Source organism: Rhinopithecus roxellana, chromosome 1, assembly GCF_007565055.1.
Source record: "Rhinopithecus roxellana isolate Shanxi Qingling chromosome 1, ASM756505v1, whole genome shotgun sequence".
Lineage (NCBI taxonomy): Eukaryota > Metazoa > Chordata > Mammalia > Primates > Cercopithecidae > Rhinopithecus > Rhinopithecus roxellana.
In genome coordinates, this window is record NC_044549.1 from 184866651 (window position 1) to 184882015 (window position 15365).

Below are 15365 nucleotides of genomic sequence, written 5' to 3' on the forward strand. Positions count from 1 at the left end.
TTTCTTAAAGCTCAACTGTTAGGTCTGCTCTTCTCCATTTATATTACACTACCTTGGAGATTTCATCCAGTTAACATGTACCTTCTACGCAAATGACTTCAACACCTTATCAGTACACCTGACCACATTCCAGATCTCTGACTCAAGATTTTTATCTTGCATGCATGACATGCTTACTTGAATGCCACCTCAAATTCACCAAATGCCACATCTAAAATTAAGTCCAATCCTGACTTACTTCTGGCTTTCTACTCAGAGAGATACAATTAATTAACTGATTTAAGTTATGCATAAGATTTAAGTTACTATACAAATTTATTGTCACCATTATCCTATCTATAAATTCGAATTGATAGAATGGTATCAGTCTTCTTGTGCCTCCTGCTAATATAATCCTACCTCAGCCATCCTTCTCAGCACAATATAATTTGTTTCTCACTCTTTCCAGGATTACTACCACAATCACCACTCCGCATTATATGATCTCAATTTATCTCCCTACTTCTGCTTATTCAAGCCATTCTACACACCACTGCCAGTAACACTCTCACATCATATTACTTACCCACTTGTAAATCTTCAAAGTTATCATGTTACTCCACCACTTACAAATCTTTAAAGTTAATCTGGTATTTAAAACCGTAAATAAGACCGGACATAGTGGTTCACGCCTGTAATCCCAACACTTTTGGAGGCAGAGGCTGAGGCATGAGAATCGCTTGAATCTGGGAGGTGGAGGTTGCAGTGAGCAGAGATAGCACCACTGCACTCCAGCCTGGGCAACAGAGTAGAACTCTGTCTCAAAAACAAACAAACAAAACAACAACAAAAAACTATAAATAATATTGTAAATGATGTCCAGGGTCAGCAAGCTTTTTCATAAAGAACCATACAGCTGGGCCTGGTGGCTCACACCTGTAATCCCAGGACTTTAGGAGGCCAAGGTGGGCAGATTATAACGTCAGGAGTTTGAGACCTATCTGGCCAACATAGTGAAACCCTGTCTCTACCAAAAATACAGAAATTATCCGGGCATGGTGGTGTGCACCTGTAGTCCCAGTTACCTGGGACACTGAGGCAGGAGAATCGCTTGAACCCAGGAGGCACAGGTTGGCCAAGCCAAGATCACACCACTGCACTCCAGCCTGAGCAACATAGCGAGACTACATTTCAAAACACACACACACACACACACACACACACACACACACACACACACGCAAAAAAAACACAAAATCATACTGTATATATTTTAGGCTTATAGGTCTTAAGTTCTCTATAGCTACTACCCAACCCTGGTGACATACCATAAATGCAGCCATAGGCAATATGCAAATTAATGGGTGTGGCTATGTTTCAACATTTTATTTAAAAGACGCATCTGAACCACTAGCAGTATTTGCCAACCCAGATCCAGTCAATCTTATTTGTCTCTACTAAAAACAATAAATCATATTGCTTTTTCTCCTCACTACAATCCGAACAGGCCATGTTCAGTATAGACTGTGTGTCAGTTTACATATGTTATCTAGAATACATGTGCACAAAAACCTTGTAAGAAGCAAGTTATCTTCCTGATTTTTTGAATGAGGAAATGAAAGATCTGAAAACCTGATAAAGTTGTCCACAGTTGCATACTTAGTAACTGGCAGAGTCCAGTCAGATCTCAAGATAAACCTGAATTTTCTATTTTCATGTTAAGATACAGTGCAAATATTACGTTTTGTATTTATCTTGTGTGGACAAAATCTCCAAGTGCTTTTGATGCTTATAAGTCTCCAGGCAACTACAGGAGCAGGTTGGTTCTAGAATATAATAAGAGACCTATTAGTGAAACTAACCTATTCTTCAGCAGTATAGGTATTGATGCCCCTACAAGAGTCAGAAAAGTACAATTTGTTTAATAATGCTTCCAATTACAGTCAGCTTAAACAGTGAGAACTATTGCCAACAAACAGCTAAGGCACTGTTACGTATTAGTATGTGTATGTTTAATTATTAAGACATATGAAAATAAATTCTAGGCTTTTGAAAAAAAAAATTCGAGCAATAGAAAAGATACAAGAATGCAAGGAAAAGTTTCACTTTATCTCATCCTAACTCTGAATCTCATCTGCAGAATACCACTGTTAATAGTTTGACATTTCCATAAATATTTAGGCTTTTGCATCTCTCTGTCTCTGTCTCTCTCAAAATATAAATACCAATATTTCATTCTGTAAGTGTTAAATACATGCAAATCTTCCATATAAATACATTAGATTGCTGAATGGCACTCCATAATATGCACAGAACTTATTTAACCGCTTCCCGATCAATGAGCACTTAGTTTGTCTCTAGTTTTCCACTATTACGAACAGGGCTGAAATGACTGTTCTTATACATAAATAAATCTTATTACACAATCAAGTTTTTCTCTAGGACATATGCAGTGAAAATGACACGTCAAGGGGTATGGAAATTCAAACTTTGACCAACTGCTCTTCAAAACTCCTGCAAATGGCTAATGTTCACATTTGTAACACTACCAGACATAAATTAAGAGCATGGAAGAATAACATCAAATCTTATTTAAAAAATGATTCTGCTCCCTAGAACTCTCTAAATTCTGTCTAACTCTCTCTATCTCCAGGGTAACTCGTTTAAGTTATCATCTTTTCCCTAGATACTGCAATATCCTTCTCCTGATAGGTGTCCTTGTTTCTAGTGTTGGCCTTTCCCATCTAATATTATACTACACTAAGTAATTTTCTAAGTATGTATCTTATTATATCTCTATCATGCTGATATGGTTTGGCTGTGTGTCCTCACCAAAATCCCATCTCGAATTGTAATCCCCACCTGTCGAGGGGGGACCTGCTAGGAGGTGACTGGATCACAGGAGCAGTTTCCTCTATGCTGTTCTTGTGATAGCAAGTTCTCATGAGATCTGAAGGTTTAAAAGTGTGGCACTTCCTTCCACTTCCCTTCTCTCTCCCCTGCTGTGTTGTGAAGAAGGTGTTTGCTTCCCCTTTACCTTTTGCCATGATTTTAAGTTTCCTGAGGCCTCCCCAGCCATGCCATGAGTCAACTAAACCTCTTATCTTTATAAATTACCCAGTTCCTGGTAGTTCTTTATAGCAGTGTGAACATGGAATAATACACATAGTGAAGAGAAAAAAACCTAATTCTGAACATGATTTAACAGGTACTGATATGATATTGTTCCTCCCTACTCACAGTTTATCTCATGTCACTCTCCATCCCCAGTGCTGGAGAAAAAAAAGGCCAGGGACAGTGCGGGGAGGCTTTATTTCAGGCCTTCAAACATATCTCAGGGTCCTTGCATGACATAATCTCATCTGGTCTCCCTTCTTCTTCCCCTAAACCCCACTAGAGACCTCAGTTCAACTGTCTCTTCCTCAGAAAACTAGACTAAACAAAGGCATGTATTAAAATTCTCATAATACCTACTTTTTCTTCACAGCACCAATGATAGTTCAGAACTATGTATTTGTGATTATTTTATTTATATCTATCTTTACAAGCTTCATGGCAAAAAGAACTAAGTCTGTTCTACATGTTGTATCTACCCAGAACCTAGTATACTTCCAGGAATATAAAAATGTAGTAAATGATAATGTTTTGACAATGCTTAACAGTAAACAGCACTAAGGTGACAAATCCATCAGCAATTATAATATCTAAGTAAGCCAAGAAATAATAAGGATAAGCACTAGAATGGTCTTTATAGTGTCTACATGTTAAAAACCAAAATTGGACATCTCAGTTTAACGAAGAGTACTGTCTTTGGCTGACAGATCTAAACCAGAGCTCGTTTACTCAGCTCCCAGATCACCACTGTCCAGTACCCACAAACATATTACAGATTTACATTTTTCTGAAAAAAATTCACTTACAAAGCATGATACATTAGATATCATAATGTTAATACAAACTCATGTAATAAAACTTCAATTTAAATATGACCTCTATTTCATATTTTATCAAAGAGCTATTAAAGGCCTCACTAATACCCAATAGTGTCCTAGCAGCAGGACATACAAAAAATAAGGCACACAATGCAGTTTAGGAGATGGGTCAGAAAAAAAAAAGAGACAGTTATAAAATGTTACATTAAGTACTTTGCTGGAGGCATAAGACCTGAGCTAAGACTTAAATAATAGATAGTGGCTTGGCCAGGTAAGGGCAGAAGTGCGTAAGTACAAAGAAAAGAAAGAAAATACTATAGGGGGAACTCCAAACTTAAATATCATATAAATATGGTATTTATACCATATTAATATTTGTATATATATATATAAGATATCAAGCTCAGGTTCAGGGGTAAAAAAGAAATAAGTAGGCAGAAATAAATTTTATCTCCCATATGTCGGGGAAAGGACAGGAGGACAGTATTGACGGTTTTTCAAGCAGTTTAAAGAAATATGGATAGCTTTTTGTCTTACAACGTTGGAAGGGAAAAAAGAAGACCAAGAGATCAAACAGAGGTTCTCTCTTGAAAATAAGGTAAGTAAATGAATTGAGCAGCAATTATATATATAAATAACTGCTTAAAGTGCTCATCACTTTTATTATATCTAAACCATTGCTATCATACAGAATCAAAGTATGCAGATATCCAATTTGCATCATGATAAAAGCTATGAAAGGAATAATATCTGCCATTCCTGCGATATTTCCCAAAATAGTCCCAATTCTAAATCTGGCCAGTCACACTGACTCATGCATGTAATCCCGGCACTTTGGGAGGCTGAGGCGGGCAGACCACCTGAGGTCATGAGTTCAAGACAAGCCTGGCCAACATAGTGAAACCTCGTCTCTACTAAAAATACAAAAATTAGCCGGGCATGGTGGCACGTGCCTGTAATCCCACTCACTCAGGAGGATGAGGCAGGAGAATCGCTTGAACCTGGAAGGTGGAGGTAGCAGTAAGCCGAGATCGCACCACTGCGCTCCAGCATGGGCAACAGTGGGAAATTCCATCTCAAAAGAAAATAAAAATAAAAATAAGTTCCAATTCTAAATCTTTCCTATAACTCCAACAAATCTAATGGGATGCCATCAAAAATGTCAACTGGTATATCCCTTAGACTTATTCTGGTAGCCAGAACACCTCAACAATCTCAATCTAAGGAAAAAGAAAGAATCATAATAAAGGAGCTAGAAGCAAGCAGGGAGCAGATAGAGAAAGGGTACGGTATAAGATAGGGGACACCAAACTATTTTTTGTAAATGGTCAGACTAAATATTTTCGGCTTTCCTGACAATACTATCACTGTCACAATTTGTAATACAAAGTAGTCATAAACAGTATGTAAAGGAATGAGTGCGGCTCTCATCCAAAATTTTATTTTGCAAAAAGAGACAACATGCCAGATTTGGCCCATGGGCCACAGTCTGCTGACTCCTGATACAGGACATTAACATTTTTTTGTTGACTATCAGAAAACACGTTGACAGTTCAATAGCAAAAGCTACGAATGGATATGGTAATTACACACGCTACTACTACTTAGACTGCAAACATATTGTCCCAATATCAAAGAACATATTTGAAATGTCTCATCAAAGATAGCATTTTCATAAAGAAATAAGTGGCCCAAAATTTTCCTTAAAAAATAAAAAAGAAAGAAAATTACAATACTTACTGTAACACTGGTAATTCTGAAGTAATCATTGCTGGAGAGGTCCTTTCACAATGCAGCAAAATAATCAAGTGCTGTACAACTCAAAAACTTTTAAAACAACCTCAAAGGCAATCCTGTCAATTAAAAAAAAAGAAATTACTTTAAAATAAAATGGGGATGACAGAATTCATAAACTACAATCAATCCACACCATTACCAGTGATCACATTACTTAGCATTAACCCAAATGAACTTAAAACTAATGTCCACAGATGTTTATAGCAGTTTTATTCATAACTGCCAAACCTTGGAAGCAACCAAGATGTTCTCACTAAGTAAATGAATAAACTATGCACATCCTCACAATGAAATATTATTTGGCATTAAAATTAGCTTGAAAGCCTTAAAAAGGCATGAAGGAACCTTAAATACATATTATTAAGTAAAGAAGCCAATCTGAAAAGGATACATACTGCATGATTCCAACCATATGACATTTTGGAAAAGGCAAAACTATGGAGACAGTAAACGAATCGGTGGGCCAGGCGTGGCGGCTCACGCCTGTAATCGCAGCACTTTGGGAGGCCAAGGTGTATGGATTATGAGGTCAGGAGATCGAGATCAGCCTGGCTAACATGATGAAACCCCGTCTCTACTAAAAATACAAAAAATTAGCCAGGTGCGGTGATGGGCGCCTGTAGTCCCAGCTACTCAGAAGGCTGAGGCAGGAGAATGGCGTGAACCCGGGAGGCAGAGTTTGCAGTGAGCCGAGATCACACCACTGCACTCCAGTCTGGGCGATAGAGCAAGACTCCGACTCCCTCTCAAAAAAACAAAAAGAATCAGTGGTTACCAGGTATTTAGTGGGTGGAAGGGATAAACAGGCATATCACAGAGGATTTTTAGGAGAGTGAAACATGTATAATGACGGATGTGTCATTACAGATTTGTAAAAACAGTAAGAGTCCAAAATCAGCAAGACACTAACAGCAATAGTCAACCCTAATTTATTTTTCTTATTTTTAAAATTTTTTACTTTAAGTTCTAGGGTACATGTGCACAATGTGCAGGTTTGTTACATATGTATACATGTGTCATGTTGGTGTACTGCACCCATTAACTCATCATTTACATTAGGTATATCTCCTAATGCTATCACTCCCCTTCCCCCAACCCCACGGCAGGCACTGGTGTGTGATGTTCCCCTTCCTGTGTCCAAGTATTTTCATTGTTCAACTCCCACCTATGAGTGAGAACATGCGGTGTTTGGTTTTCTGTTCTTGCGATAGTTTGCTGAGAATGATGGTTTCCAGCTGCATCCATGTCCCCACAAAGGACATGAACGCATCCTTTTTTATGACTGCATAGTATTCCATGGTGTATATGTGCCACTTTTTCTTAATTCAGTCTGTCAGTGATGGACATTTGGGTTGTTTCCAAGTCTTTGCTATTTGTGAACATTGCCGCAATAAACATACGTGTGCATGTGTCATTATAGCAGCGTGATTTATAATCCTGTGGGTATATAACCAGTAACGGGATGACTGGGACAAATGATATTTCTAGTTCTAGATCCTTGAGAAATCGCCACATGGTCTTCCACAATGGTTGAAGTAGATTACAGTCCCACCAACAGTGTAAAAGTGTTCCTATTTCTCCACATACTCTCTAGCACCTGTTGTTTCCTGACTTTTTAATGATCGCCATTCTAACTGGTGTGAGATGGTATCTCATTGTGGTTTTGATTTGCATTTCTCTGTTGGCGAGTGATGATGAGCATTTTTTCATGTGTCTGATGGCTGCATAAATGTCTTGTTTGGAGAAGGGTCCGTTCGTATCATTCATCTACTTTGTGATGGGGTTTCTTCTTGTAAATTTGTTTGAGTTCTTTGCAGATGCTGGATATCAGCCCTTTGTCAGATAAGTACATTGCAAAAATTTTCTCCCATTCTGTAGGTTGCCTGTTCACTCTGATGGTAGTTTCTTTTGCTGTGCAGAAGCTCTTTAGTTTAATTAGATCCCATTTGTCAATTCTGGCTTTTGTTGCCATTGCTTTTGGTGTTTCAGTCATGAAGTCCTTGCCCATGCCTATGTCCTGAATGATATTGCCTAGGTTTTCTTCTAGGTTTTTTTATGGTTTCAGGTCTAACATTTAAGTCTCTAATCCATTCTGAATTAATTTTCATATAAGGTGTAAGGAAGGGATCCAGTTTCAGCTTTCTATTTATGGCTAGCCAGTTTTCCCAGCACCATTTATTAAATAGGGAATCCTTTCCCCATTTCTTGTTTTTGTCAGGTTTCTCAAAGATCAGATGGTTGCAGATGTGTGGTATTATTTCTGAGGGCTCTCTTTTGTTCCATAGGTCTATATCTCCATTTTGGTAAAAAGTACCATGCTGTTTTGGTTACTGTAGCCTTGTAGTACAGTTTGAAGTCAGGTAGCATGATGCCTCCAGCTTTTTCTTTTGGCTGAAGATTGTTATGGCAATGAGGGCTCCCTGTGGGCTCCATATGAACTTTAAAGTAGCTTTTTTCCAATTCTGTGAAGAAAGTCATTGGAGCTTAATGGGAATGGCATTGAATCTACAAATTACTTTGGGCACTACGGCCATTTTCACAATATCGATTCTTCCCATCCATGAGCATGGAATGTTCTTCCATTTATTTGTGTCCTCTTTTATTTCATTAAGCAGTGGTTTGTAGCTCTCCTTGAAGAGGTCCTTCACTTCCTTTATAAGTTGGATTCTAGGTATTTTATTCTCTTTGAAGCAATTGTGAATGGGAGTTCACTCATGATTTGGCTCTCTGTTTGTCTGTTGCTGGTGTATAAGAACGCTTGTGATTTCTGCACATTGATTTTGTATCCTGAGACTTTGCTGAAGTTGCTTATCAGCTTAAGGAGATTTTGGGATGAGACGATGGGGTTTTCTAAACAGACAATCATGTCATCTGCAAACAGGGACAATTTGACTTCTTCTTTTCCTAATTAAACACCCTTGATTTCTTTCTCCCACCTGATTGCCCTGGCCAGAAATTCCAACACTATGTTGAATAGCAGTGGTGAGAGAGGGTATCCCTTTCTTGTGTCAGTTTTCAAAGGGAATGCTTCCAGTTTTTACCCATTCGGTATGATACTGGCTGTGGGTTTGTCATACATAGCTCTTGTTATTTTGAGATACGTTCCATCAATACCAAATTTATTGAGAGTTTTTAGCATGAAGGGCTGCTGAATTTTGTCAAAGGCCTTTTCTGCATCTATTGAGATAATCATGTGGTTTTTGTTTTTGGTTCTGTGTATATGCTGGATTACATTTATTGATCTGAGTACGTTGAACCAGCCTTGCTGATTCCACCGCTTGATCATGGTGGATAAGCTTTTTGAAGTGCTGCTGGATTCGGTTTGACAGTATTTTACTGATTTTTACATCGATGTTCATCAGGGATGTTGATCAAAAATTTCTTTTTTTCTTGTGACTCTGCCAGGCTTTGGTATTACGATGATGTTGGCCTCATAAAACGAGTTAGGGAGGATTCCCTCTTTTTCAATTGATTGGAATAGTTTCAGAAGGAATAGTACTAGCTCCTCTTTGTACCTCTGGTAGAATTCGACTGTGAATCTGTCTGGTCCCGGACTATTTTTGGTTTGTAGGCTATTAATTACTGCCTCAATTTCAGAACTTGTTATTCGTCTATTCAGGGATTCAACTGGTTTAGTCTTCCTGGTTGAGTCTTGGGAAAGTGTATGTGTCCATGAATTTATCCATTTCTTCTAGGTTTTCTAGTTTATTTGTGTAGAGGTGTTCATAATATTCTCTGATGGTAGTTTTAGGCAGTTCCAAGATGGCCAAATAGAAACAGCTCCAGGCTACAGCTCCCAGCGTGAGTGACACAGAAGACGGGTGATTTCTGCATTTCCAACTGACGTACCACGTTCATCTCACAGGGGCGTGTTGGACAGTGGGTACAGTACAGTGAGTGCAGCCCACCGAGCGATTGCCGAAGCAGGGCGAGGAATCGCCTCACCCGGGAAGTGCAAGGGGTAAGGGAATTACCTTTCCTAGCCAAGGGAAACTGTGACTCACAGCACCTGGAAAATCGGGTCACTCCCACCCTAATACTGCGCTTTTCCAAGGGTCTTAGCAAAGAGCACACCAGGAGATTATATCTCACAACTGGCTCGGAGGGTCCCATGCCCATGGGGCCTCCCTCATTGCTAGCACAGCAGACTGAGATCTAACTGCAAAGTGGCAGCAAGGCTGGGGGAGGGGCGTCCGCCATTGCTGAGGCTTGACTAGGTAAACAAAGTGGCCAGGAAGCTCGACCTGAGTGGAGCCCACCACAGCTCAAAGAGGCCTGCCTGACTCTGTAGACTCCACCTCCGGGGACAGGGCAGAGCCAAACAAACGGCAGCAGAAACCACTACAGATTTAAATGTCCCTGTCTGACAGCTTCGAAGAGAGTAGTGGTTCTCCCAGTACCAAGTTTGAGATTTGAGAACTGACAGACTGCCTCCTCAAGTGGATCCCTGACCCCTGAGTAGCCTAACCAGGAGGCACCCCCCAGTAAGGGCAGAGTGACACCTCACACGGCCAGGTACCCCTCTAAGACAAAGCTTCCAGAGGAACAATCAGGCAGCAACACTTGCTGTTCAGTAATATTCACTCTTCTGCAGCCTCCGCTGCTGATACCCAGCCAAAGGGTATCTGGAGTAGACCTCCAGCAAACTCCAACAGACCTGCAGCTGAGAGGGTCGTGACTGTTAGAAGGAAAACTAACAAACAGAAAGGACATCCACACCAAAACCCCATCTGTACGTCACCATCATCAAAGACCAAAGATAGATAAAACCACAAAGATGGGGGAAAAACAGAGAAGAAAAGCTGAAAATTCTAAAAATCAGAGCGCCTCTCCCCCTCCACAGGAATGCAGCTCCTCATCAGCAATGGAACAAAGCTGGACGGCGAATGACTTTGACAAGTTGAGAGAAGAAGGCTTCAGTTGATCAAACTTCTCCAAGCTAAAGGAGGAAGTTCAAACCCATCGCAAAGAAGCTGAAAACCTTGAAAAAATATTTGACGAAGGGCTAACTAGAATAATCAATGTAGAGAAGTCCTTAAATGACCTGATAGAGCTGAAAACCATGGCATGAGGACTACGTGACGAATGCACAAGCTTCAGTAACCGATTAAATAACCTGGAAGAAAGGGTATCAGTGATTGAAGATCAAATTAATGAAGTGAGAAGAGAAGTTTAGAGAAAAAAGAGTAAAAAGAAATGAACAAAGCCTCCAAGAAATATGGGACTATGTGAAAAGACCAAATCTACGTCTGATTGGTGTACCTGAAAGTGATGCGGAGAGTGGAACCAAGCTGGAAAACACTCTGCAGGATATGATCCAGGAGAACTTCCCCAACCTAGCAAGGCAGGCCAACATTCAAATTCAGGAAATACAGAGAACACCACAAAGATACTCCTCAAGAAGAGCAACTCCAAAACACATAATTGTCAGATTCACCAAGGTTGAAATTCAGGAAAAAATGTTAAGGGCAGCCAGAGAGAAAGGTCGGGTTACCCACAAAGGGAAGCTCATCAGACTAAGAAGCGGATCTCTCGGCAGAAACTCTACAATCCAGAAGAGAGTGGGGTCCAATATTCAACATTCTTAAAGAAAAGAATTTTCAACCCAGAATTTCATATCCACCAAACTAAGTTTCATAAGTGAAGGAGAAAGAAAATCCTTTACAAACAAACAAACTCTGAGAGATTCCGTCACCACCAGGCCTGCCCTATTAGAGCTCCTGAAGGAAGCACTAAACATGGAAAGGAACAACCGGTACCAGCCACTGAAAAAACATGCCAAAATGTAAAGTCCATAGATGCTAGGAAGAAACTACAAACAAAGATACAACACACCTGAATCTCTGGGACACATTTAAAGCAGTGTGTAGAGGGAAATTTATAGCACTAAATGCCCACGAGAGAAAGCAGGAAAGATCTAAAATTGACACCCTAACATCACAATTAAAAGAATTAGAGAAGCAAGAGCAAACACATTCAAAAGCTAGCAGAAGGCAAGAAATAACTAACATCAGAGCAGAACTGAAGGAGACAGAGACACAAAAAACTCTTCAAAAAATCAATGAATCCAAGACCTGGTTTTTTGAAAAGATCAACAAAATTGATAGACCGCTAGCAAGACTAACAAAGAAGAGAAGAATCAAATAGACACAATAAAAAAAATAATAAAGGGGATATCACAACCCTAATTTAAAGTAGCATATTCTTTTAGTGGCCGGACGCGGTGGCTCAAGCCTGTAATCCCAGCACTTTGGGAGGCCAAGGTGGGTGGATCATGAGGTCAGGAGATCGAGACCATCCTGGCTAACATGGTGAAACTCCGTCTCTACTAAAAATACAAGAAAAAAACTAGCTGGGCGTGGTGGCGGGCGCCTGTAGTCCCAGCTACTCAGAGGCTGAGGCGGGAGAATGGCATGAACCCGGGAGGCGGAGCTTGCAGTGAGCCGAGATCGCGACACTGCACTCCAGCCTGGGAGACACAGCGAGACTCCTTCTCAAAAAAAAGAAAAAAAAAGTAGCATCTTGGGGTGATAATGACTTCTCATTATAGGTTGATCAGCTGTTAAACAATGTTCTACTCTAGTGCAGGATGTTGATAGTATGGTAGGCTGAGCAAGTGTAGGGACAGAGAATGTAAGCAAACACTCTATACTCTTCCTTCAAATTTGCTCTGAACCTACAATGGCTCTAAAAAACATAAAGTCTCATTTTTTAAAAGCAGGGATACTAGGACCTAACAGTCCACAATAGACCATTATACACTATCAAAATGAAATAACATAGGTATAGTTAGAATTACAGACAGAAACACAAAGTACAAGGCAGAACAAATATTTGATGAGATAATGGGGAAGAATGTTCAAAAAATCATGTAAGATGTCAAAACAAATGTAAGATCAGAGAATTCCCAAGCAGAATACAACAAAATACACAAACTGCTAAAAACCAGAGTTAAAAGGAAACTTCAAAAGGAAGCTAAAGAAATAGGATACAGAAAGATACAGAAAGACAAACATTAGTATCAGACTTCCTATTGGAAACCATGTAAGTTCAAAGACAATGGACTAACAGCTTTAAAGTGCTGAGAGAAGGCGGGGGCGGAGCAAGATGGCTGAATACGAACAGCTCCAGTCTCCAACTCCCAGCACGAGCGACACAGAAGACCGGTGATTTCTGCATTCTCAACTGAGGTACTGGGGTCATCTCACTAGGGAGTGCCGGACAATCAGTGCTGGTCAGCTGCTGCAGCCCGACCAGCAAGAGCTGAAGCAGGGCGAGGCATCGCCTCACCTGGGAAGCGCAAGGGGGAAGGGAATCCCTTTTCCTAGCCAGGGGAACGGAGACACACAACACCTGGAAAATCGGGTAACCCCCACCCCAATATTGCGCTTTCAGCAAACAGGCACACCAGGAGAATATATCCCACACCTGGCCAGGAGGGTCCCATGCCCACGGAGCCTCCCTCATTGCTAACACAGCAGTCTGCGATCTAACCGCAAGGCAGCAGCGAGGCCGGGGGAGGGGCGCCGGCCATTGCTGAGGCTTAAGTAGGTAAACAAAGCCGCTGGGAAGCTCAAACTGGGTGAAGCTCACAGCAGCTCAAGGAAACCTGCCTGTCTCTGTAGACTCCACCTCTGGGGACAGGGCACAGATAAAAAACAACAACAAAAAAGCAGCAGAACCTCTGCAGACGCAAACGACTCTGACAGCTTTGAAGAGAGCAGTGGATCTCCCAACACGGAGGTTGAGATCTGAGAAGGGACAGACTGACTGCTCAAGTGGGTCCCTGACCCCTGAGTAGCGTAAGTGGGAGACATCCCCCACTAGGGGCAGTCTGACACCCCACACCTCACACTGTGGAGTACACCCCCGAGAGGAAGCTTCCAAAGTAAGAATCAGACGGGTACACTCGCTGTTCAGCAACATTCTATCTTCCGCAACCTCTGCTGCTGATACCCAGGCAAACAGGGTCTGGAGTGGACCTCAAGCAATCTCCAACAGACCTACAGCTGAGGGTCCTGACTGTCAGAAGGAAAACTATCAAACAGGAAGGACACCTATACCAAAACCCCATCAGTACGTCACCATCATCAAAGACCAGAGACAGATAAAACCACAAAGATGGGGAAAAAGCAGGGCAGAAAAGCTGGAAATTCAAAACATAAGAGCGCATCTCCCCCTGCAAAGGAGCGCAGCCCATCGCCAGCAACGGATCAAAGCTGGTCAGAGAATGACTTTGACGAGATGAGAGAAGAAGGCTTCAGTCCATCAAACTTCTCAGAGCTAAAAGAGGAATTACGTACCCAGCACAAAGAAACTAAAAATCTTGAAAAAAGAGTGGAAAAATTGACAGCTAGACTAATTAATGCAGAGAAGGTCATAAACGAAATGACAGAGATGAAAACCATGACACGAGAAATATGTGACAAATGCACAAGCTTCAGTAACCGACTCGATCAACTGGAAGAAAGAGTATCAGCGATTGAGGATCAAATGAATGAAATGAAGCGAGAAGAAACCAAAAGAAAAAAGAAGAAAAAGAAATGAACAAAGCCTGCAAGAAGTATGGGATTACGTAAAAAGACCAAATCTACGTCTGATTGGGGTGCCTGAAAGTGAGGGGGAAAATGGAACCAAGTTGGAAAACACTCATCAGGATATCATCCAGGAGAACTTCCCCAACATAGTAGGGCAGGCCAACATTCAAATTCAGGAAATACAGAGAACGCCACAAAGATACTCCTCCAGAAGAGCAACTCCAAGACACATAATTGCCAGATTCACCAAAGTTGAAATGAAGGAAAAAATCTTAAGGGCAGCCAGAGAGAAAGATCGGGTTACCCACAAAGGGAAGCCCATCAGACTAACAGCAGATCTCTCGGCAGAAACTCTACAAGCCAGAAGAGAGTGGGGGCCAATATTCAACGTTCTTTTTTTTTTTTTTTTTTTTTTTTTTCCCAGACGGAGTCTCGCTCTGTCGCCCAGGCTGGAGTGCAGTGGCCGGATCTCAGCTCACTGCAAGCTTCGCCTCCCGGGTTTACGCCATTCTCTCGCCTCAGTCTCCCGAGTAGCTGGGACTACAGGCGCCCGCCATCTCGCCCGGCTAACTTTTTGTATTTTTTTAGTAGAAACGGGGTTTCACCGTGTTAGCCAGGATGGTCTCAATCTCCTGACCTCGTGATCCGCCCGTCTCGGCCTCCCAAAGTGCTGGGATTACAGGCTTGAGCCACCGCGCCCGGCCTATTCAACGTTCTTAAAGAAAACAATTTCCAACCCAGAATTTCATATCCAGCCAAACTAAGTTTCATAAGTGAAGGAGAAAGAAAATCCTTTACAGATAAGCAAATGCTTAGAGATTTTGTCACCACCAGGCCTGCCTTACAAGAGACCCTGAAGGAAGCCCTAAACATGGAAAGGAACAACCGGTACCAGCCATTGCAAAAACATGCCAAAATGTAAAGACCATTGAGGCTAGGAAGAAACTGTATCAATTAACGAGCAAAATAACCAGTTAATATCATAATGGCAGGATCAAGTTCACACATAACAATATTAACCTTAAATGTAAATGGACTAAATGCTCCAATTAAAACACACAGACTGACAAACTGGATAAAGAGTCAAGACCCATCAGTCTGCTGTATTCAGGACACCCAT

General features: G+C 41.2%; 1 protein-coding gene across 2 annotated transcripts in view; it reads right to left on the bottom strand.

Moving 5' to 3' along the window:
* STAG1 (stromal antigen 1) overlaps nt 1-15365 on the bottom strand; it is a 418468-nt gene that overhangs the window by 286481 nt on the left and 116622 nt on the right. For both annotated transcript variants that reach the window (XM_030934385.1, XM_010364825.2), the window contains exon 2: nt 5652-5764. In XM_030934385.1, coding sequence (XP_030790245.1) covers nt 5652-5680 — 29 coding nt within the window. In that variant the 5' untranslated portion in view covers nt 5681-5764. The remainder of the gene's footprint in view (nt 1-5651; nt 5765-15365) is intronic.